This window comes from Photinus pyralis, unplaced genomic scaffold, assembly GCF_008802855.1.
Source record: "Photinus pyralis isolate 1611_PpyrPB1 unplaced genomic scaffold, Ppyr1.3 Ppyr1.4_LG5, whole genome shotgun sequence".
Lineage (NCBI taxonomy): Eukaryota > Metazoa > Arthropoda > Insecta > Coleoptera > Lampyridae > Photinus > Photinus pyralis.
In genome coordinates, this window is record NW_022170596.1 from 29,950,422 (window position 1) to 29,971,955 (window position 21,534).

Here is a 21,534-nt window from a genome sequence, read left to right on the forward strand (position 1 = left end):
CAAGAAAGATCGTGCATATTGATCAATATATGATCTAAGAAGGGCATACTAAAGTGTCTACTTCTGGTGGTTTGAGGAGAAAATGGATGTTCACAATTTGCAGTATACTTAAACAGATAAAAAATGATCATTATTGCTCTGTTCCGCGACTAAAATGATTGTCAGACTCGGAAAACTGGATACGCCCCTATGAATCTCATTATGCGTAATTTAAACTTTTAACTTTGGTATACAAATTTTATTGAAACAATACAGTTGCACTTCACTTTATAATGAAAACTACACTTATTCTCTTACGGGCTGCACATGTGGCCTGAAAGATGATGACTTTTGCAGTAATAAAGAAATAAACTATACATTTGGCAAAATTCGCACGACGTGCTCACAGTTCGCTGCGTATCACTAACACTGTGTCCATTGCACAACTCAGTCGTGGCCCCATCAAACCTTCATATACTGTATCGAACACCAAAGTAATACAGGTGCAAAGTATGTAAACAGACGATAAATATTATTGAAATTATTTATGAATAGATATTTTCCAAATTAAGAGTAATCCTAAAACTAAGAACAAAAACAATTTTTACACGATATTATGTAATAAGGCTCAAGTCAAGACTTCAGTTGATTTCTCATACAATGCCACCTGTATGCTTTAAAACAAAATAATTAAAGGAGGGGCTGGCTAACATCTTATTAAAAAAGACAGTAGAGAAATGATTGTATGTACAATCAGTAATGAGTACACAAGTTTTAGATGGTTTTCAACATCGTTCGTAATTATAATATACACTACTTTATTAGTTCGTAATCACTTTTTGTTAAGTCTTTTAAGAGAGGTGGAAGGAGTGTTGACCTTCCGATGCGGCAATTCTTAATTTCTCCCTCAGTACTTCTTTACTGGAGTAGTCCGGAAGTTTAAGATAGTTTACACAGGTCATCACAGATGGGAGAAAATCATCTGCGTTTTGGTTTGGTTCTAACGTTCTTCGTACTACTGTCAGTGGCGGAGAAAGGGCTTTAAAACCTGAAAAACTGAACCTGAAGTAAATGCGGTTACCGTAGACAGACGTACCTCCGACAGGTAGACGAGGTGTGCCAGTTAAAAATTGTATAAACAAGCGCTGTTCGTCGCGATTATAGGAACTGAGTACTTCAAACAAAAATTTAATTGCTTTCGAATCTGCCGTGTAACCGTGGTCCGGTTTGCAACAGTCCATTAGTGTCTTAACGTCCCATCCTGAAAGTGTATCACGGGGATTACCGCAGAATACGGCCTCCAATTCTTCTGGATGGAACATTTTCAAGCTCTGTAGAGGGAAAACTGATTCAAAGCCTTCTCTTAACGCTTCCATTTGTCGGCTGACCCCTTCAAACAGGAACCAATGAGTGACGAGATTTGAATATAAGTGCATGTTATGTATCGACATTTGAGTGGATTTTCCATTTTTCATTAAATCAATGTTATAGCCGGGGAGTACAAAATCTAAGTTGAGATCTTCAATGGGGCAACCATCAAACTCCAGCTTCTCAATCTACAATAAAGCATAAGTCTTTATTGGAATAGGGACAATAATTACCTCTTCAGTTTTATCGACAGTCGACAAATCTGGATCATTCAATATCGCATCACGTCTTCGAACAATGTGCTGCATCTTCCTCAAAGTTTTATGCATAGTGGGCGATAAGTGAACTAAATCGGCTGTTGTGAGGCAATGTTCTTGTCCTAGCAACCACCTGTAGAATGTTAACGAGAAAGGCAAATCCAACTGAAAGTTTAAATGTAAGCACCCGTATGAAGCTTAAGATGAAACTGTACCATTCGTGAATCCATAACCGCCTTGGCCATAAACTTGCCCAAGAATCGGAATTTAGTTTTTGTCTTACTAATCTGTCCAACCTTCGCACCTCTTCCGATCGGTGCGGGGAAAAGACCCATGGCTTGATGCACAAAATCGTTACCAGCCGAATCCGGTGCGTGCCACAACTCCAAATCGGCACGCTGCAATTCCTTCGAAACTAAGGCGTAGAACTCCAAAGTTGGACCCAACCCAGTACCGACCTCATCCTCATATTGCACTTCCAAGAGTGCTTTCGAACTGGCCAGATCTTGAATCACCTGTTCGGCTTGTTTAAGGATGTCATCGCGTGAAATTGTACGTTTTCTACGATCTAATCGCGGGGTCACACGTTCTTGTGAATCGGCCGAGGTTAGTTCGGGCGACATATCTAGTAAACGTTGCAAGGCACGATCTCTATCAAATGAGGTTACGTAGAATAGTAATTGCCGGGTTTCAAATGGGAACAAAAATGGACAAACGGAGGCGATTTGTTGAAGCCAACTTGGAAGATTGCCCGTCATAATTACTAAGGGATCTTGCAATTGCCTACTCGCCTTAGCGGCAATTTTACTGTTCAAAAAGTCGACTGCGGGCAATATCGGCCTATATTCGATGCTCGGATATAAATAGTTCCAGTACAAATTTAAAGCGTTTAAAATGCGCAGTAAACATAAAACTTCTAAGGATGCGTCTTGAATATCTACAGATTCAGGTAACTTAGTTTTCAAAAATGGGGTTATCGGCGATTGCTGTGGGGGAGTTACTCCCTCTGAAATAATAAACGTTTAATACTAAAGCGCAGGAGAGTAGTGATATTAACGCTACCGTTCCACAATTCGTCTTTACGACGCGACGTGCTCTTACTACTAGAACCTTTACCCTTCCTACTTGAATGACTCGAATTACTGCCGCTACTTGTTTTGTGTGTTATAGAGGCATCTTCTTTGATTGGTTTATAATAAATAGTATGTGTTTGCACCCATATGCCAGCATTTCCTGAAACAAAAATTATTGTGATGAAAACATTAAGTTCATTAAGTTGTATCCCCCGCCATTAAGATTAGCCAATATATTAATACCGTTATTTTGTACTAATTTTGTACTTATTTGTACCGCGCATACCAAATTATGTACCGCTACCTTTTAAACACAAGGACCAAATCTACATTGGGGTTGCAAATTAATGCTACGCCCCCAAGTATATAGATTCTTAAAATTTTGTGTGCTATAATTTTGTACTGATTTTGTACTAATTTGTACCGCGCATACCAAATTATGTACCGCTACCTTTTAAACACAAGGACCAAATCTACATTGGGGTTGCAAATTAATGCTACGCCCCCAAGTATATAGATTCTTAAAATTTTGTGTGCTATAATTTTGTACTGATTTTGTACTAATTTGTACCGTAAGCAAAAAAATCTGTACCATTACCCTTCAACCGCTACTATCAAATTAATTTTGGAGGTGTAACTTAACGGTACAACCCCGAATACAAAAATTCATACAAATTTTCTTGCCATAGTTTTGTACTCATTTTGTACTAATTTGTGCCGTAAGCAGCTAATTTTGTATCACTACTTTTTAATCGCTAGGACCAAATGTATAGATGTTGTGGTTGTGACAGACAGACAGACAGACAGATAGACAATTACAGAGATCATGCGTAACACGCGTTTTCCATGGACTATAAAGATGATGTATCTAATAGGTATTTACGAGGGTACTTAATTTCAGTGTAAATTGGTACAAAACTGTTTGTTATGTAGATTCACTTGTTACTTTGTATCTTCAGTACCTATCTACTCTTGATTTTCTCATAACGCTATAACACAACGACGTTGAGGTAACGCATATGTGCTCGATTTTCCATCGTCTGTCTGTTGTCTATCCGTTCCATCGAAATGTCGGCCCTTGGGCCACCTAGAGACTTCGGCTTTTCGCTTATTGATAGCTGCTATATATTGCCGTTTAGTCATCATTTACAGGTGTGTTGCGCTGCAACACCCACGAGTGGGTTTTGAAACATTTTTATTTATCTTTGAATTTTAAATATTGATCACAATACGCTATTTCATTTCAAATTGGCACTGCGAAAAGTGTAAACGGAATAAGGGGCGGCGACTTATGGGGGCAACGGAGCCAGTGCCCCCATGCAAGGTGATCTTAAGGGTACATTGCCCCAATGCAAATTATATTGCATATTTAAAACTCATATTCAGAATCATCGTCTTCTTAATCTAATATGGTATTGAGAAATTAGTGGTCAGAATATAGCAGCCAAAATGCCGAAACCGAATGAACGACCAGTGGCTCGTTTACCATAAAAAACGAATTTGCGAATGCGCTCACACATAGTAGCCGTTTTCCAACAGCTAAACTAAAATTCATCTTAGATCCCTCCCTTAGGACCATAAAGCTATTCTAAAGGAACAACATAAAACAATAAAAATTTGTCCCCACCTTTTGCAAAAGAATTTCACATCTTAACATTCACAAAATCATTTGAATTTATCGTTAGTCATGGTATAATAAAAACGGTATCGCAACGCGCATCGTGTCCCCTTTCCCCACGCCGTATGACGTCAATCACGATACAAACTCCGGCGCGCGTATAGAAATGCATAGGGAAGAGGTTACGGAAACGCACTATTATTTTCGTACTTCCGAGACTAAAGTGACAACTTCACTCCATTATGACAAGTACTGAAGTGTCACATTTTGTCCCGTCGGGATTAAATTTTACGAAAATCCCGGAAGGATGAAATTACTAACAAAGCAATTTCAGTAGGTTGTTCCACATTTTGTATGCGGCATTACTTCTTAAACGCATCGTACTGCTGTTCATATAGTTTTTGGATTTCGGTGGTATCAATTCTTTACCTACTTTGGTTGCTTTTTATCAATATCAAATACACGTTTGTCACCCACCACCAAAATTATGACACTAGCAATGACAGTTCCTATGGTAACTTGTTGAGCAGCGATTTTTTGAAAGAACGCGTTCTCTAACTCCATACATATTAAGTGTTTCAGTTTCGGAAGTACGAAAAATATCGTATATACCTTGCGACTGAAGTAATGGTCTTAATCCCTCAGGTAAATTATGGCCCTCCCTTCGGTCGGGCTTACCTTCGGGATTAAAAGTACTACTTCAGTCCCGCGGTATATAATATACTATTGTGTATCTGTCGGCGAAATTTAGGTTTATTTGAGTATATAATATTACATACACAAATGCAAGGTCGCACAAAAACATTACAATGAAATGCAAAGCAGATAAAATGTAAGTAGAGGTATTGTTCAAATGGTGCGCCAAGCCGTAGCCTACCGATAGAACTAGCCGTGACACTCATCCCCACTATTGCGTTGACGTCACAACTGACGGCGGCCGTCATATCGACTTTTAATGTAATTAATTCCAAGTAGTTTAATGTTGTACACTTAAATTAACTGTATTCGAACAGAATAAGTAAGAAAATGCCAAATACGTGCTGCGTCCCTGGTTGCAAAAGCAATTATAGTTCAAGAGACAAGGTTCCTTGCGGTTTTTCGTTTTCCGAAAAATGAAGACGATCACAAAAAGTGGTCAAGATGTATTCACCGGGACAATTTTGAAATTACTAGTTACTCCAGGGTTTGTATAAAGCATTTCTCCGACATTTTCATGATCCGGGTAGACAAGATGACTAGATAAGATGATGCAGTATTAACAGTTCCACGAGACCAGATTAAACTTGCCGAAGACGCGTATCCCACCATCTTTGAAAATCAGCCATCATATATGAAAAGTATGTAAATGATGAGTGACGGGAAAATATAGACCTTTGCAACTACAAATGACCGAAAACCTGTAGTCTCTAGGTGGTCCAGGGGACGAGATCTCGATGGAACAGACAGATAGACAGACGACGGAATAACATAAGCGTTACCTCAACTTCGTTGTGTTACGCTAAAAAAAACAGATGTGTGTATTAGAATGCCTTTGTTGTCATTGTCAAAATAATGCTTTCGTCTTCATACCTATCCATAATTGTGGAAACCTGAGTCGTTTACCTGCACGCTCAAGTGTCACATCAGACCAGCCAGTTGAGGATAAAGGTACGTTTCTTTAAACTCTGTACATACTTAATAAATTGAATTGCGTTTGCGTTTCTCTGAACAATTGTTGATATCGTTTGCGTGTAAGACTTTGGGATAAATTATAGTTCCATTTATCACTTATAATTGCACAAGAGGTTGATTAATGAAAACCTGTTGGCTAGCAATTAAACGAGAAAAACTCTGTTTTTCAGTTAGGAAAATTGCATGGAAGTGTTTATTTTGTTAAATTGTAGCCTATAACGCTTGCATCATAAATAAACCAGATGACGTATTACCTGCATTTGATTGTATTTATTGATTTAAAAGTATAATTCAGGTAACGTATCAATTTTGATCTTGATGGTATAAGTAAATTTTGCCACTTTATCGGAGAACAACGTTTCCAATGCTTCTTGTCATAATTCTGCCCAAATTAAGTTTTGATTAATAAATTGAACCACATAATCCGTGACATGTATTTATATAGGTAGTTAAGCCTTCACTACACGCGCTTTTGTGGAATCGACCACATCAACCTTTTTTGCGGAAAACCATACTATTTAACCACCTCAATAGAAAATAATTAACAACTTACCTAAAGGAGTTTCATTATCGGTGTCCGTTTCGCTTTGATCGTTGCCGCTATTGCTATATTGTCGTATAGCCTGATAAACAGTCATATTATATGGCAAAATGTGATTACCGATAAGAAATTGCAGTTTATGCTTGGCCCCCGACTGCGAAATAACGATAGCTGCGACTGTATCATCAATATCGGTATCGGTGTCCGCCTCATCGCTATCGGCGCTATCTTTGTCTCTTATCCTACCATAACCTCGAACAACTAAATAACGTTCTATTGCTTGCACTAATGCGAGGGGGTCTATTTTAACAGTGCCCCCCTTCCACTGCTTCAAATTTGTACAATCAGGATGGCGTTGAAGATTACACTGTAATTAGAAATGTTAAAAAGAGTAAAATCGCGAGACGGCGACTTACTTTCAACTGATGCGTATTGAAAAACTTAAGAGCACTAGTTCCGCCACGCCCCGCTCCCGAATTTGCGGGTAAATCGTGCACTTTAACCGGAAATTGTTCAAGTTGAGATACACAACCACTTAATTTCATCACGAGCGCGCCCATCCAGGCCGAATTAATGTCTGTTACGTCGATCGCACTGGCATCTAATGGTAACGCGGCAAACACATTTAAAAAAATTCGTAATCGTTGATCACGGTCGAATGGTCCTTCTATGTCGGCTAAATAATTTAATAAAGCTTTAATAAGGCCCGAATGGTTAACTTCAAATGGAGAAATATCAGACTCGATTAGAATTTCACGCAACTCTTCTAAGGCTAGTCTGCAGTCGATCGTCGATAACTTTTGAATTGAAGCCGTCAGACACGAGAGCACATTCATTGCCGGATGCGGTGACCCAGACACTTCGTTCGAGGAATAAGAACTTATGAATTTTGAAGCCTGAAAAAATAAACGCGTAAATGCCAAAGTGAAAATTTGAAACGTTATCCAACCTGCTCTCTAATCCACGTTCGCGTCTTTTCGCGACTACCAGCCGTAAGATTAGAATTCGACACAGACTTTCCAAGGCAACTACTAAGCGAATCTTTGGAGTAGCGATCGTGGGAAGACGAATTCATACTTCTGCCCCAACGTACCGGATTCAAACTCGACAGAAAACTGGTGGTTTTCGAACTTGACCCCGAGTAACGTAGACGAGAATTGCTTAAAAAAGTAATCATTATTTACGCGTACTATTGCGCTATTTGGACTTTTATTTTGTCTTGATCACTGACATACCTTGGTGTTGCGTTGCCCAAAGATGCCGCTTTTGTAAAGAGATCTTGCATTAGGGAAGGTGACAGTGGGAGATCCTCGTGTCGTGCCTTGGGCCGACTTCCACCCGAACGTTTATTACCTCGCTTTCTTTTTAAGACGTCGCTAAGACGAACATGTGATGGACTTGGAGAGCGAACCTTTACAGCGAATTAAAAGTATTAACAAACAACCAAATATGTTGGAGTACTGGTATTTTGACTATACTTATTCTCTGAATATCAATAAATTTTTGGGTTACTTAAATTTTTAGAATACAATGTTGTAAAATAAAAATCCTTTTCGTATCTGCATTTTGTGATATTTTTGCTGTACATACAAAGGGTGGTCGGTATATGAGGATAAGGTAGTGAAAAGAGCCCTTGGTGGTAATTGACAATCGTAAACTTTTTCATAAATAATTTTTTCTTGTGCATAAATGAATGGGTCATAATAATAATAATGTCGAAAATACATCTCTTGACTGAGACTGTTACAAAATCATGCCGTAAATACAGCATTTTCCCATAAATCTCCGTCATAACACATTGTAGAGTAGGCCTACCGGGGAAACCAAGTTAAAAAAAATGCGAAGTATGTCTATTTTGACCGGACTACAGAGCATACAATTTGTATGATACAGTAGAAATCACAAATGTATTACATATTTGATATGTATGTAGTGGTACCACAAATTTACATATCCCGAACAAACTACTTACCCTAACACCATCTGAAGTCGACGTAAAAACAATCTGTCCTGTTGGTGTACCAGCTGGAGTGATTGTCGCATTTCCATTCGTAGTTGCAATACTACTCCCCGAAGCTTGCGAAGGACCGGGTTGCGATTCATTCAGGGTCATCGACGAAAAATATGTTGTACTTAAGTTCGAAGACTTTGGCGGGCTGACGCCCAATGGCACCTCGGGATCGGCGAGTTGAGTGATTTGATGCATGACACCTTCTCTTCGAAAATGCACACCAAAAACCTCTGGTAACTTGTTCATTAAAATTTCGGCCATTTGCAAAGCGCCGACTACTATTCTAAGATCACTTGAGGCCATCATACCGGCAATGTGACTACTAACTATTTGATTCTTTAGGACCTCTTTCAATAATTCGGGAGACGCATAGTAAACCATGCGCAGGAGGGCTTTAAGGCATTTACAACGAACCGCCGGACCGGCGCTGGACGAATAGACCTCGTAGAGAACGGAAAATAAGGAGCGAATGAAAGATGCGGCCAATCCATTTTCTTCCCTTAAGCAGGCGACGTGCGCTTCCCCGTTTACTTGACTGCCACTTTGGGAAGTATCGGAGACGATGCTTGTGGGTGTAAAACGTCGTTGGACAGGCCTCGACGTACCGGTATCTTCGTTAATTTGCTGCATTGAATGGAAGTCGATGGTGTAGGTGCGACCCAGTGTATGTAAACTGACTTCGTCGTCGCCACTGATGTGCGCAGTTTCGATCGTGCGACTATCGACGGTGCTGTACGGATGCCATGTCCCACGATCGTCCCTCCACTGCCAAGCGGGCTGTTCCTTATTTACAATTGATGGACGTTCAAGTAGAATGTCAACAGCAAAGATACCATCGGCCGGTAATTTCGGCATAAGCTCTCCAATTAAAGATGTTATTTCGTAGAGTTCTTGTGGTTGCCTGATGAGTAAATAAAGAAGTCTACAAAAAATGTATTGATATAATACGGTTAGGTAACTATGATGGCTAGGGACACTGGCATGTAGATCAAGATGCACGTGATTCTGGGTGGGAGAGGGGGGGGGTGCGTGTTAAACTTCACCACGTGTATCATCAGGGGGGAGGGGTTTAAAAAGTTACTAAAAAAACATCACATGACAAAACAACAAAAATAAAATTAGTGATCATTTGAACAAGCGAGTTTGCGCGTTAAAGACCATGCCTGCGCATGCGCGGAACTTAACTAATAATTGGACCGTTATAATGGAAACACATTATTGGTCAATGCCAGATGTGTAAAAGGTCATGTTGAGAGTACCATTTTCTAAAAAATTCTAATTCCTCGTTACCTGGACACTAGTTCAACTTCATCTTGATTGATTTCCACTGACCCGGTCAACAAATACAAAAGGGTCTCCGCTATGTTCTGCTTGAGGAGTATAAATGCTAAATCTGGACAGCTAGCGCACATTATCGACAGCATACGCAATACAGAAATAAACGTGTTGGTGCTTATGACTGGGGGCGTCACCACAAGAAGCTGTTGTAAGTTTGTAAGTAAATCGGTTCCCGCGATCTCTTGCAGCTTGGAAGGTTCCGATTGGAAACTGTCGACGAGTCTAGAAAAAGCCAAACAAACCGATTCGACACTTTTCTTATCCTGCTGCGTAAGTCGGTTGGCGAGAAGTGATAGTGATTCGCCGACAAACTGGAATTCCTCCAACGTTAAATTTAGGCAGCAATTTGCCGTGATGGATAATGCGTTGCGTTGTGCGTTGATGGAGAAGAAATCTAGGTACATGAGGCACGCTTGCACTCCCCTCTGGAAAACAAGCCGTTACAATCATCCGGGACTTACTTTGAACTTACAGCTTGCAAAATCGCTTTGGAATGACGACGTGATAGCATATCTAAAGCCGTTAGAGACTGTTCGGCAACGTCCATGCATTGAATAACTTGGAGTTTTTCTAGAAATACAGGTACCGCATCGACGACAACTGCTGAAGACCGAGGCAGTGCTTCCATCATGTAAGTAAGTGCGCGACAAGCGTGATTCATCTAACAATTTTAATATTTATGGGGCTCAGAAACTTTCCAATGTGGCTTACCATATCGAAGTTGTGTTCCACCTGTAACAAGCTGATTAGTGCAGGTACGACTTGCTTAATCGGAAATCCAGTAAGTGTATCTTCATTCCCCATCACCAACAGCTGGCACATTTCAATTACCGCCTGTAATTGCTGACCTTCATCTCCCGACGCTTGCAATCCCTGCAGTAATTGCTGCGCCTTGGTTACAGCTGAAAAAACTAAGCACTATAAGAATTGTCCACGACTATCTCAAAAAAATACTTACAGCTGTTTGCGCCCATACTTCGATGTAAGATGTGCTGCATGCGAGGGCCGAGCGCGCCGAAAAGATGTGGCGGTAAACCGCGCGCTTCAAGTAAAGCTTGTAAACGGCCAACCTCGCTGTCATCACTTTCAGAGTCTGCCCCTGGACCGGAAGGTCCACCGCTGGCTAAAGCTTGTGCAGCTTCTTGAGGTGACGGCAATTCTTCTGTTGAAAAAAATAGAGAATGTAAATTCCTGAACATTAATATACCTATGCACGCAAGCAAATCATTAAAGTCAAAGAGCATATCAAAAATATCCATAGCCTTTTCCCCAAAATTTAATTATTCTGCTCTCGTTAATTTTTAAACTTCATTTTTGTAGAATATTTTGGACAGTATTAATTTGTCATTTTGATCCAGACAGGTACAGACTATGATCAATGTAAAAAATGAGAAACGCAAATAAGAAGTTGGTAATCGACAGAGTATTTTCTGAAAATAATTGGGCCATTATAAGATTATAAGGAACCGTTCAATTTACACCGTATAACATAGAGAAAATAAAAACGAAATTTGACATCTCGTTTGACATTTTTAGTTTTTCAGTGATACCTAGCTCAGATATTTTCAAAAATGTCAAATGCTTTTTTTTTAAGCACAAAAAGGGGCAACTTTGCCCCCATTTAACGTGGTTAACGTGGTGAGTCACAAATTTGAACCACCCTGTACACAGTCCAAAGAAGGCAGTCAAACGTCAAAAATTTTGATAAATCTAGAATAACTCTTAAACCTTCAATGATGGATATAGGGAAATGTGGTATCAATCGACGCAGATTTTGAAAATGTATTAAAATATAGGATGTTCTATTTAAAACAAGTTGCTATCCACATCCGGTAAAATCAACATGCGAAATGATCATGTTAATATTTTCTTTCGATAGATCATGAAAAACTATGTTGGTATAAACTTTCAGATAAATTCTCAATGAGCACCTGAATACTTTTGGGTAACGGTTTGCGCGAAACACCCTGTGTACTAAGATCCGTGAAAACGGCCAAACGCAAGGAAAGTTTTTTGGAAACGGAGACGAAAATGTACCTAAAAACCGTTTTTCAATATTCCCGTGGATAAAAGTTTTTCCTAAGGTAACATCCTGTATATCTTGTGCGCGATTATCAAAAAAATAGAGGGTTTTTAAGATCTTTGATATTTTTAAGACAATATGTTTCGCCGTTTTCCCAGCAAAAAAGATCATGAACTTTTTGCCTTAGCGGTATAATGAGAAAGAGAGCAAGATAAGATTTGTCATTGCATTGACGTACTTACATTGTGAGCTTTTGAATCTTGGTTCTTATTTTTGAATTTTTGAGTGAGTTTTCTTTAATTTGTCTGAATTTTTAAAGCTTTGATTTGGCATATGAACGGAGACTAAAAAGTTTTTTTTAAAGTATATTAAATAAATAATTTAAGAGTTTTATTGTTTTAAAACAAAAAACATAACTTTATTAAAAGATTTATTCGGTCTTTTGTGCATTGTAATTAGTATAGCATAGTAAGTATAATTATTATATTTTGTAAAGGATGAATATTACCATAAATTCTCAAATATTCACAATGATAATAAATTACGTGAATTTTACAACACTACCCATTGGTTACAAGCTTTGCAATGCATTTACGTGTATATCTGTAGATTCTAAAGGAAATCAGCAGCTTTCCAAAGAAATATCAGATATCCACGGCACAGGTATTCAAGGATATTCCATGATGTCCAAGGATATTTCGTTGATTTCCGAGAATTTACACATTAAATGGATGGTCGGTGTACAAAATGTTATCTGCTATTTCCCATTCGGGACTGCAGCACAGGGACCAAATCAGGACAGTGCCTCTGAGATTAAATAATAACAAAGTAGGTAAAGTAATCTTTTCTTGACTGCCTTCAACTTCCAACAAATCCGACAATTTTGCAACAGAAACACCACCCTGTATATGAAAATATTTCAATTTATTAAGTGTATAAATATGGGGGGTTATTTACGAATAAGCACAAACATGGTTATTGTATTTGAATTTGTCTCTCAGTGTTTTTTTTCCTTTTGGAATTGTTTGTAATTGCGTAATTCTTTTATTATGGTTTTATCGCTTTTGTTTCTTATGATTTGTCTATTTAATTGTAAAACGTACAATTGCGTGTTAAAATGTAGGGACATCTGGTCGTTTGCGATAAGGAGTTTTTATCAAACGAAATTGTGGAGTTTTTAAAATGGTCTGTCTGCATTCAGAAAAAGGTAGTTCGAATCTGAGTAAACAAAGCAGTCGTCAGCTTAGTCAAGGATTGTTCGGTATTCAGCCGTATCAGATTTTTGAAACATTTTAATTGCGGCCCTATCAATAGAAAAGAACTTTGTCCAGTCTATCCCGAATTTTGACAAACGTTATTGACGTGTTTTCCGACTTGAAAAATAGAAGAATGGATTTTATGCACAAAAAACCACCCTCTTCCGATACTCACGAGTCGCCACTGCGTAAAAATTAATGGCAGGCTCTGATGAATAGTTATAATTACAAAATAGACCCGCTCAATAAATGTCAAAAAAACAAATGACAGCCTCATTTTAATCAAATAAAAAGCAACCTTTTATTGGAATAACCTTAATATTTATGGCGCTGTATTTATATTGTTCATATTCTATTAATCGCCCAAGACCCATCATTGCCAGTGACATTGTATAAAAAGGCCATTGGGCAACTTTTTTTTTCTGGAATGTATCAAAAGGTTTACAATTACTCTACCATTTAATAATGCTATGTCAACAAGTGAGGAAAATAATATGGAGCCTCAATTAGAGCAAAGCTTTGTCACAACTTGCATTTGAGTTGCCTGATTCATTCATAATCATCGCTAAAACTTTATCAACATTTTCTTGAGTGAAATAAATAAAACAATCACAAAACCACGAAGCAATGAATCACAATTTAATCGAATGTTTGAGATAATTACCTGATAAGCTATTGTTAGGCATTTCCGGTTGATCGGCGGCCATTGTGGCCGTATGAGATGCCGACGTAGAGAGTGGTGCAGGGGCCGCGGCCCCCACCTTATGTTGGCGGGTCGCTCTTCTGGAGCTACTGCCGCTGCCACTCGCACCACTCGAGCTCGCACAGGAACCCGTTGTTGCGCCGTGCCCTAAAACGATTGAAAATTAGCAATGCCCCTCCGCAAACCCGACAAAACCTACCCTTATTTCTCGTGCTGCGTCGCAACACAGCTCCACCGCGGGAGAGGCGAGAAGGCTCGTTCTCCTCCCGCGCGACCGGTTGACTATTACTAACCCCCAGCTCTTTGGATTCGCGCGTTCTACGTTTTTCGCCCGACTTACGTATCAACTGAAGAGGCACAGATTGATCCACAGTTATTCTTCGTTGCGCCGACGGATATCTGTGGGTTGAACTTGGATATGTCGCGTTTAAACTCGAGCAGCTCGCCTCCGTTTTTGCACTCTTCGACCGTAAATTTTCCGATATGCGTTTACTACTTTTAGGCTCCTTTTTAATTTTAGTGTCTAATTTGGTTTTATTTTTAACTTTTGTTTTAACACTATTTTTATCACTGATCTTGCTGGTGCTGGTGCTCGGTTCTGAAGCTCGCAAGTTTTTGTTACTACGGTGTCTCGAAGTGGACGATGTAGTACTGTTACTTTCTACACTTGCCACGGAGGTTGTACTTGCTTTAAGATTATTTAGAGACTGGCGCTTGGTTGTTTTTAAATGTTTATCTGATGACGAGTCTCTTTGTGAATCACCTTTCTGTTCGGGTTTGCGTTTTTCCTTTTGTTTGATGGAACGGCGATTTTTCAAGACTGGAATAGAGCTAGGTTTGTTCGCCGATATGTCTGGTACTTGGGATTGAGACGACGAGGTTTGATCATCAACCAATTTTGATCTACGCCTGCTACTCCTCGAGCGGCTTTTAATCTAAAATTGCCAAGGGTTAATTTGTGATTAATGATCAGCGCAACTACCTGGGATTGCTTAGGTGTGTTTTGAGAAGAGAAACTTTGAGAAGCGCGAGCTTCTTGTGTGGACGTGCGAAGACGTTTGGCTTCCGTACGTGGCTGCACAGGCAACGCACGCTTTCGGCGGCTCGTGCTGTCAGCAGCGGGTGTGTTAGCTGGATCTGCCATAGACGATGCGTTCACAGCACACCCACTTACCAGTGACACTCATTACCTTTTCTCTTCAATGTGCTCTGATACTTTGATGTCTGACTAAAATGTAACATGGTGTAATTTTGTATGAAATTAAGAAATACTGACAGATTGATATTGATAGCAGATTGCTTGATATCTGCGCAAAAATCAACAATTCTAGTAACTGTTAATTGGTTCTGCATTAAGAACTGATTCAAGATCTAAAAATAATGAAATTTTCTTACAAACTATGAAGAAATAAACGTAAACACACAAAGGAATGTACACGAACTTCCATTACAAGGACTAAATCACATACGAACGAACGACATTGAAGTTACAAATGCAATAAAACTAAAAATGAGGATGATGTGCAGATGTTACAAGCACATAATAGACCTTTAGTTTTGGACATACCTAAACACTTGATCATGATTTTCACTAAACGTCCTAATTAATTCTCGTACTTAATTTTAATAGCACGAGAAATAAGAAAAACTTCGTGGATGTGAAATTTTTGGAAAACTGTCAACTAAACTCACGGCTGTTACTTGCACCTAAATCTAAACTTGGCTCTTTTCCAAGGCGCATGCGCTCACTTTTTTTAAAAATGCAGCGCCAAATTCTTCACAATCGAAATTTTACCCCACGGTAAACCAATGAAAGTATCGTTTAATTCCAAAACGTCTGTGATAAAGAGTCCTTAGACCCTATATATTTGGTTATTTATAAAAGAATAATATTACAAACGTGGTTTTTGAAATCGTAACAAGCAACGCATGCGCTTCTAATGGGAGTCCCGTTTAGTTTTAGATGGGAATCGCGGATGTTTTGTATAACTACAAACTCCCGTTTACACCCAACAAACTATCCTGCTTTAACACTTACGAAACAACAAGCTCCCACGTACAAGTATTACAACATTCCTACATCGTGACGCAATCATTATGGTATACTTACAGTTGAATAATAATGCAAGGAAAAAAACCAACACAAAACTGTTAAACGAAAAACAATACAAAAGCAATTTTGCTGTGTAATTGCACATCTAGTACAATAATAAAAAACTGAGACAAGTCCATCTAGTGGCGAACTCACTAACTGTAAGCTGACAACCCCATGACACGAAAAACACCAACACCAATTTAAAAAAAATAATTTCAAATGAATTATGGCAATTAATCTAATTTTAAGGACGCTGGCAAGCTTTAAACCTCTCGTATCACTTAAGTGAAAACATTCACTTATAGAATATTATAGAGGGTATAAACGCGATCGATGCTCCCGGTCCAGGCGTCTATCGAGGCGCCGACGTCTTCCCAGGCTACCTATTAGTTCTGGAGGTGACGTCGTCGCAATACAACGTAAGCACGCGTCGCGTCGGTACCGTTTCCGCGGACGTCTCGCAAACGTGTGCCGTTCTCAAACTTTTCCACCTCTTTGAAAGTTGGCTCGCAAACACTTTTATCGGATTAAAAATAACGTAAACATATGGGCGTAGCGCAAGAAAAATAATTAGGACCGTTGTAAGTCTTAATGTCACGAAAACTTTAGATTTTGTATGGCGCGATTAGGTGATACAATAGTCGACCGCGGAAGATTTTTTCTAGAATTTTTTGGTTCATCAAAGAAAACTTCTCGAGACAGGCTAAATGCCTTCCCGCGCGATGAGATACTATGCGATCAAAAATGAGTTGCTGTCGAGTCACCTTTGGAATTTTTGTTTACATGGGAAATCGTACTTAACTTGAACTTCCAAAGGCGACTCGACAGCAACTCATTTTTGATCGCCCGATATAAGTTCGCATCGCAACTACAATAGAAATTATACTTATTATTTTGTCATGCAGTACTTTATTCTGGTCGTTAATTGCGTTTGAAAAAGTTTTCGTTCGCTACCCTAAAGCCACTACGTGTAGATGCGCGAAAAATGTATTCCCTATTCGAAGTATTTGGATAGTTGCTTTGAACGTTTAAATTTTTTTCACTACTCTGTATAATTACCAAGAACGTTGAGAGAGAGGTATAGATAATTGGGTAATTATATACCAAAAGAATCACAATTTAGCTTGCTAGTTGTTTAATTGATTAGTGTACTTAGGCGCAACCCATCATGCAAATATATCAAACATTTTGCTTTTGAAAAACCTATTTTTAAATAATTTTAAATGCATAGGTGGTATAGGAATTTTTAAAATTGCTGGTACGACCAAGATCTCCCTGAATTCTGCACCTATGATAGTCAAATCAGCAAAGTAGGTACATTCTTCAGATGAGTCATGTATTTTATTGATAAAGTTTTCTGAGCACGGTTCAATTACACATTTTCCAAAACATCCAAGTTTTAATAAAGTGCTGTACCCACGGGGGATGGGCTGAAACTATTACAAATCAGATTGTCCTTTAATAATTAAATAATATTTACCTAATAAAGCTTTTGGAATCGATTATTGCAACTTTCATAATTTAAGATTTAAGACAAAAACCAAAAACAGTCCCAAAATTGTATGTTTTTAGGAGAAACGCGTCGCCAGCAACTACCTATGGTTGTAAATTTGGGGATAACCGAATGGGGGTCTGAACTATACAAAATTTGCGTAAATTATCATGTGGGCCTCGTCTAAACCGATAAAAATATATATAACACTTAAGGTAGTTAAAAAAGAAATGTAAATTAAAAACAAAATGCCCCTATGATATTTGAACACAATTCTTTCATTTCGTCCGGCCTACATACTTACACCAATTAAATAAATGTGGTCTGAGTGCTGAGATCTCAAATCCTCAGATGGACAGGACAGACAGTATAAGCTGTATCTAAACATGCATGACATATTTTGGCATTTGCCATATCGTTTTTTAGAAATCCGAAAAAACATTTTGTCCCTTGTAACTTGGTCACCTGATACATTTGGTTATGCGCTCAATTGCGCCACTTGAATTAAAGCTAGCGCCATTACGGTTAAGCCGTGACAAATTTTCAAAAAGTGGGGGGGCCAACTTAACGTTTTTAAAAGTTACTTTTTTTTAACATCTTTTCATACGAAATTGTACTCTCAGGTATGCGCTGAAATGCGCCGTAAAAAGATATCTTTGCACCATTATTGTTTTTTGGTTATCCTTAAATATATTTGGGGGAGGGGGGGGGCAAGTGAACGGAATCCCCCATAACGCATTTTGCTACCGGTATTTGTGTCACTTGATACATCTGGTTATGAGCTCAATTTCGCCACTTGAATTAAAGCTAGCGCCATTACGGTTAAGCCATAAAAAATTTTTAAAAAGTGGAGGGTCTAACTTAGCGTTTTCAAAAGTTATTTCCGGAAGTGCGTCCATTTTGAAAATAGTTTACATCGATTCGGCCTTCGGAGTAACTCCTAAATACAAATTTTTAAAAACCTACCTATTTTACTTTCTCAGAATCGTTTAACTAAAGCTCCCAAAAAACACCCTGTATAGTGTTTCTGAAACACTATAATGGCGCCGAGATTTTTGTTCACGGCGCATTTTAGCGCATGATGAAAGGTACGATATAGTAGAAAAACCATGTTAAAAAACGTAACTTTTGAAAACGTTAAGTTAGCCCCCCCCTTTTTTAAATTTTTTTATGGCTTAACCGTAATGGCGCTAGCTTTAATTCAAGTGGCGCAATTGAGCGCATAACCAAATGTATCAGGTGACCTAGTTACAAGGGACAAAATACGTACTGGGGGGGGCTACGTTCACTTGCCCCCCCCCCAATGTTTTTTCGGATTTCTAAAAAACGATAATGGCGCAAGAGTTATTATCGGTGGCGCATATGAGCGCATAACGAGCGCATTCATTTCAAAATAATACGACTATGAAATCTCTCAGTGGGGGGGCCAAGTTAACGGACCCATATATTTGTTTCAGTGCATCTAGATACAGATACTTATATTTTGTACCTAAATAACATATATAGTCGAAAAAGAAGTCTTGCAAACCCTCAAGGCATAGGCTACCCATTGCAAAATATCCTATTAGGACCATTCCCCTAAAAGTAGTTCAACACGGTAGAAGTGGGTACAGGACAAAACGAATTTTTTTTGCTAAAATTTAATAAAAATTCATTCTGAATCGTTGTGCAGTGTTTCTGGTCTTCACCCCACAAAAATGCTGTTTGGCCGGACAGACTATGGTTGTTTTGCGATGAAACGCTACAACAACGTGTTGATGAAGTCATTCCTCTAAATGTAAATTTCCTTTTTTGTTTGATTCTCTCTGTGGTAGTTGTATGAGTAGAAACGTTAGTTTCAAATTTCTATTACAACCCCAAATAACGTTTCAGAATTAGGTATATTACTTCATCGCGTTCCCGAGTGTATATAGCGTGACGTAAACGAGTAAAGTAGAAATTTCAATTTGTCTTACTAATTTTAAAAGGTTAACACCTTCATTATTAAGCATGGCACGTGAATAAATGTAACGAATTTTACTCCTCTTTCTGCAAATATAAAAATTTAAAAACTTTAAACTCGTAAAGTATCCAGATTAACGCGCGAAAATATTGAAAAAGTGAAGGACAGCATTGATTTACAAATCGCTACCCACTTAGTCCCCCTTAACGCCCAAAAATTTCATCGAAACACAAATAAAAAGTTCGAGTTACATAAAAACCGCAAAAGGGAGATAAAAAGTTAAGCTTTTACCCCATAAAACTTAATCATTTTCATTTTTCCTTTTCGGCCTACTCGTAGGTTCCGCCATTTCTTAAAGGTTGGCTAAAGGTCTCCAATTCATGTTTAATTTGCAAGACTCGCTGTTCGCTCTCGGTTTTCAATCGATACCAATTCTAGACATGATTACCTATTTGTTCGATTTAGAATTGTAAAGGTATTTTAAATTAAGGGCTTTTATGCGAAAAGCAATTGTATGTAACACTTTTCTTTGGGAACGCACTCTGTCAGGAAATGCATGCCTGGCACTGCTGATGGGTACCTAAGCATTAATTATCGATTAATTAGCAGCTATTTGGTATTTTATATAACAGTTTCAGATCTGCTTCTGAATCGTACAATTGCAAAAATTGTTTAATTGAAAGGAACGAGGATTATGCTGTAATGCGATTTTATTGTTGACCCTCATTTTTTGAGCTTGATCACCGAAACTCAGGGATAGAAACAATTCTTTCAAACTGGTGAAGGCATTAGTCGATGGGCTTTTAGGTTCTAGAACGTTGATGTTCATTGAAAATACGAATCTTTGACAAAATAGGGCAAACCAGACCTTCGGTACCAATGTCGAGTCGCGGTTCAAAACAGCGTGTGGGAGCTTGAAAAAGAAACGAAATAAATTACAATCTGTCATTATTCTGTTCATTCATAAACAACTTTTTTTATGTCTCCAACTTGTTATAAACTGTCCTATTGTTTGAAACTAACAGTTAAAACAGAAAACCTATTTAAAGTTTGTAAAGTTCGTCGAAGTTTGGAAAACTATAGATTTCCTTATTTGAAAGCAGACCTATCCCTCGTACACTCTCTTTTAGAAGAAATTGATAATTTATATGTGCGACTTCACAAAATGCGGTGACGACGATCGACGGTCATCGTAGAGGAAGGTTCGCGAAAATCAACAAGGAAATAATCATAAATTTGTAGTGTTTTCGTTTCTATTCAGTAATCGCGGTGCGGTTTTTTTTTCTAACCCGATGCAAATAAGACTCTAGAGGGCAGTTCCAGAAACGTATTGCTCTATTTCATTATAATAAGCGCCTTTTTTTGGTCCGAATACTGCAATTTGTATTAATTTAGGATCCATTTACAGGTTGGCAAATGGCGGCGAAAAAGGAATAAACGAAAATGTGGAACGTTACTTAGAGACGTGGTAATTGAGGCACTTTGATGCCATGCCTCGGTGAAAAGGGTGGGCCATGGCGGGCTTCCTACTCATATGGATCTTAGTTTACCACCTCCCTCTGGCAACCCCCGAATTACCAACTTTAATTTTATCCGAAATGTGTTATTATCCCATCAATTTTGATTATCTCCAGCTACAATTGGGCAACAACAGCTACAAAATGGCAACGAGCGAAGGTAAGTAAATTTTTATATTAATTTTATTCCTTTACTAAGAATAGTTGCTAAAGATCACTTTATCTAATTAATTTAACTTATAAGTACCTTTCAGTACAAAATTAAGGTCGTAAAGCTTATTCGAATGGCACAATATTCATTTAATTCGAGACATTCGTAGTGTGTCAGGCTAAGACTAACTATAAAGCTTGAATTAATTAGACAAAATAAAATAGAAGCTCTAGCTCTGCTAGTCTGTTGATTCTGCTACATTTTTACTAATAGGTAAGTAAGCTGCTGCTGATGGTTGTGTAAGTTTTCTCTCCAAAAGTACTATCTTTGAAAGTATAACTTCATCAGTGCAAGCTATTATAAAAGCATATATTATTCCCAAAACAATTACGGCGTTAGTGCATGTATAGTACAAAGCACTAATTTTAACGTCTCTCAACGTACAGTGGAATAAATTTCCCTACGTAGGTACGCAACAAAAATAATTAATGTAGGCACT

General features: G+C 38.4%; 2 protein-coding genes across 6 annotated transcripts in view; one reads left to right on the top strand and one right to left on the bottom strand.

Moving 5' to 3' along the window:
• Positions 1-708: 708 nt before the first annotated feature.
• Positions 709-15,558, bottom strand: LOC116170117 (E3 ubiquitin-protein ligase TRIP12-like). Of its 2 annotated transcripts, none has more exons than XM_031486309.1 (18): positions 15,406-15,558; positions 14,821-15,066; positions 14,038-14,773; positions 13,800-13,985; positions 10,815-11,018; positions 10,568-10,758; positions 10,329-10,517; positions 9,809-10,281; positions 8,480-9,419; positions 7,743-7,918; positions 7,457-7,667; positions 6,924-7,403; positions 6,520-6,874; positions 2,667-2,837; positions 1,820-2,610; positions 1,581-1,769; positions 1,076-1,535; positions 709-1,027 (listed from the first exon to the last, which is right to left on the bottom strand). In XM_031486309.1, exons 2-18 carry the CDS (start codon positions 14,980-14,982, stop codon positions 831-833), a joined length of 6,111 nt encoding a protein of 2,036 aa, XP_031342169.1. In that variant the 5' UTR covers positions 14,983-15,066; positions 15,406-15,558; the 3' UTR covers positions 709-830. The 2 variants fall into 2 exon arrangements, with proteins under 2 accessions (XP_031342169.1, XP_031342168.1); XM_031486308.1 differs by having other exon boundaries at positions 10,568-10,767.
• A 784-nt stretch (positions 15,559-16,342) lies between these two features.
• LOC116172090 (retinal guanylyl cyclase 2) overlaps positions 16,343-21,534 on the top strand; it is an 88,908-nt gene continuing 83,716 nt past the window's right edge. For all 4 annotated transcript variants that reach the window (XM_031489220.1, XM_031489221.1, XM_031489222.1 and 1 more), the window contains exons 1-2: positions 16,343-16,514; positions 20,776-21,044. In XM_031489220.1, coding sequence (XP_031345080.1) covers positions 20,882-21,044 — 163 coding nt within the window. In that variant the 5' untranslated portion in view covers positions 16,343-16,514; positions 20,776-20,881. The remainder of the gene's footprint in view (positions 16,515-20,775; positions 21,045-21,534) is intronic.

Excerpts from the sequence above, each read along its gene's own strand:
- LOC116170117 (XM_031486308.1), bottom strand. The coding sequence starts at position 14,982 with ATGGCAGATCCAGCTAACACACCCGCTGCTGACAGCACGAGCCGCCGA. Across the intron at positions 7,919-8,479 it reads CGACTTCAGATGGTGTTAGG|GTTCGCTCTCCAAGTCCATC; the intron begins GTAAGTAGTTTG and ends TTCGCTGTAAAG. Across the intron at positions 7,668-7,742 it reads TTGGGCAACGCAACACCAAG|CAATTCTCGTCTACGTTACT; the intron begins GTATGTCAGTGA and ends TACTTTTTTAAG.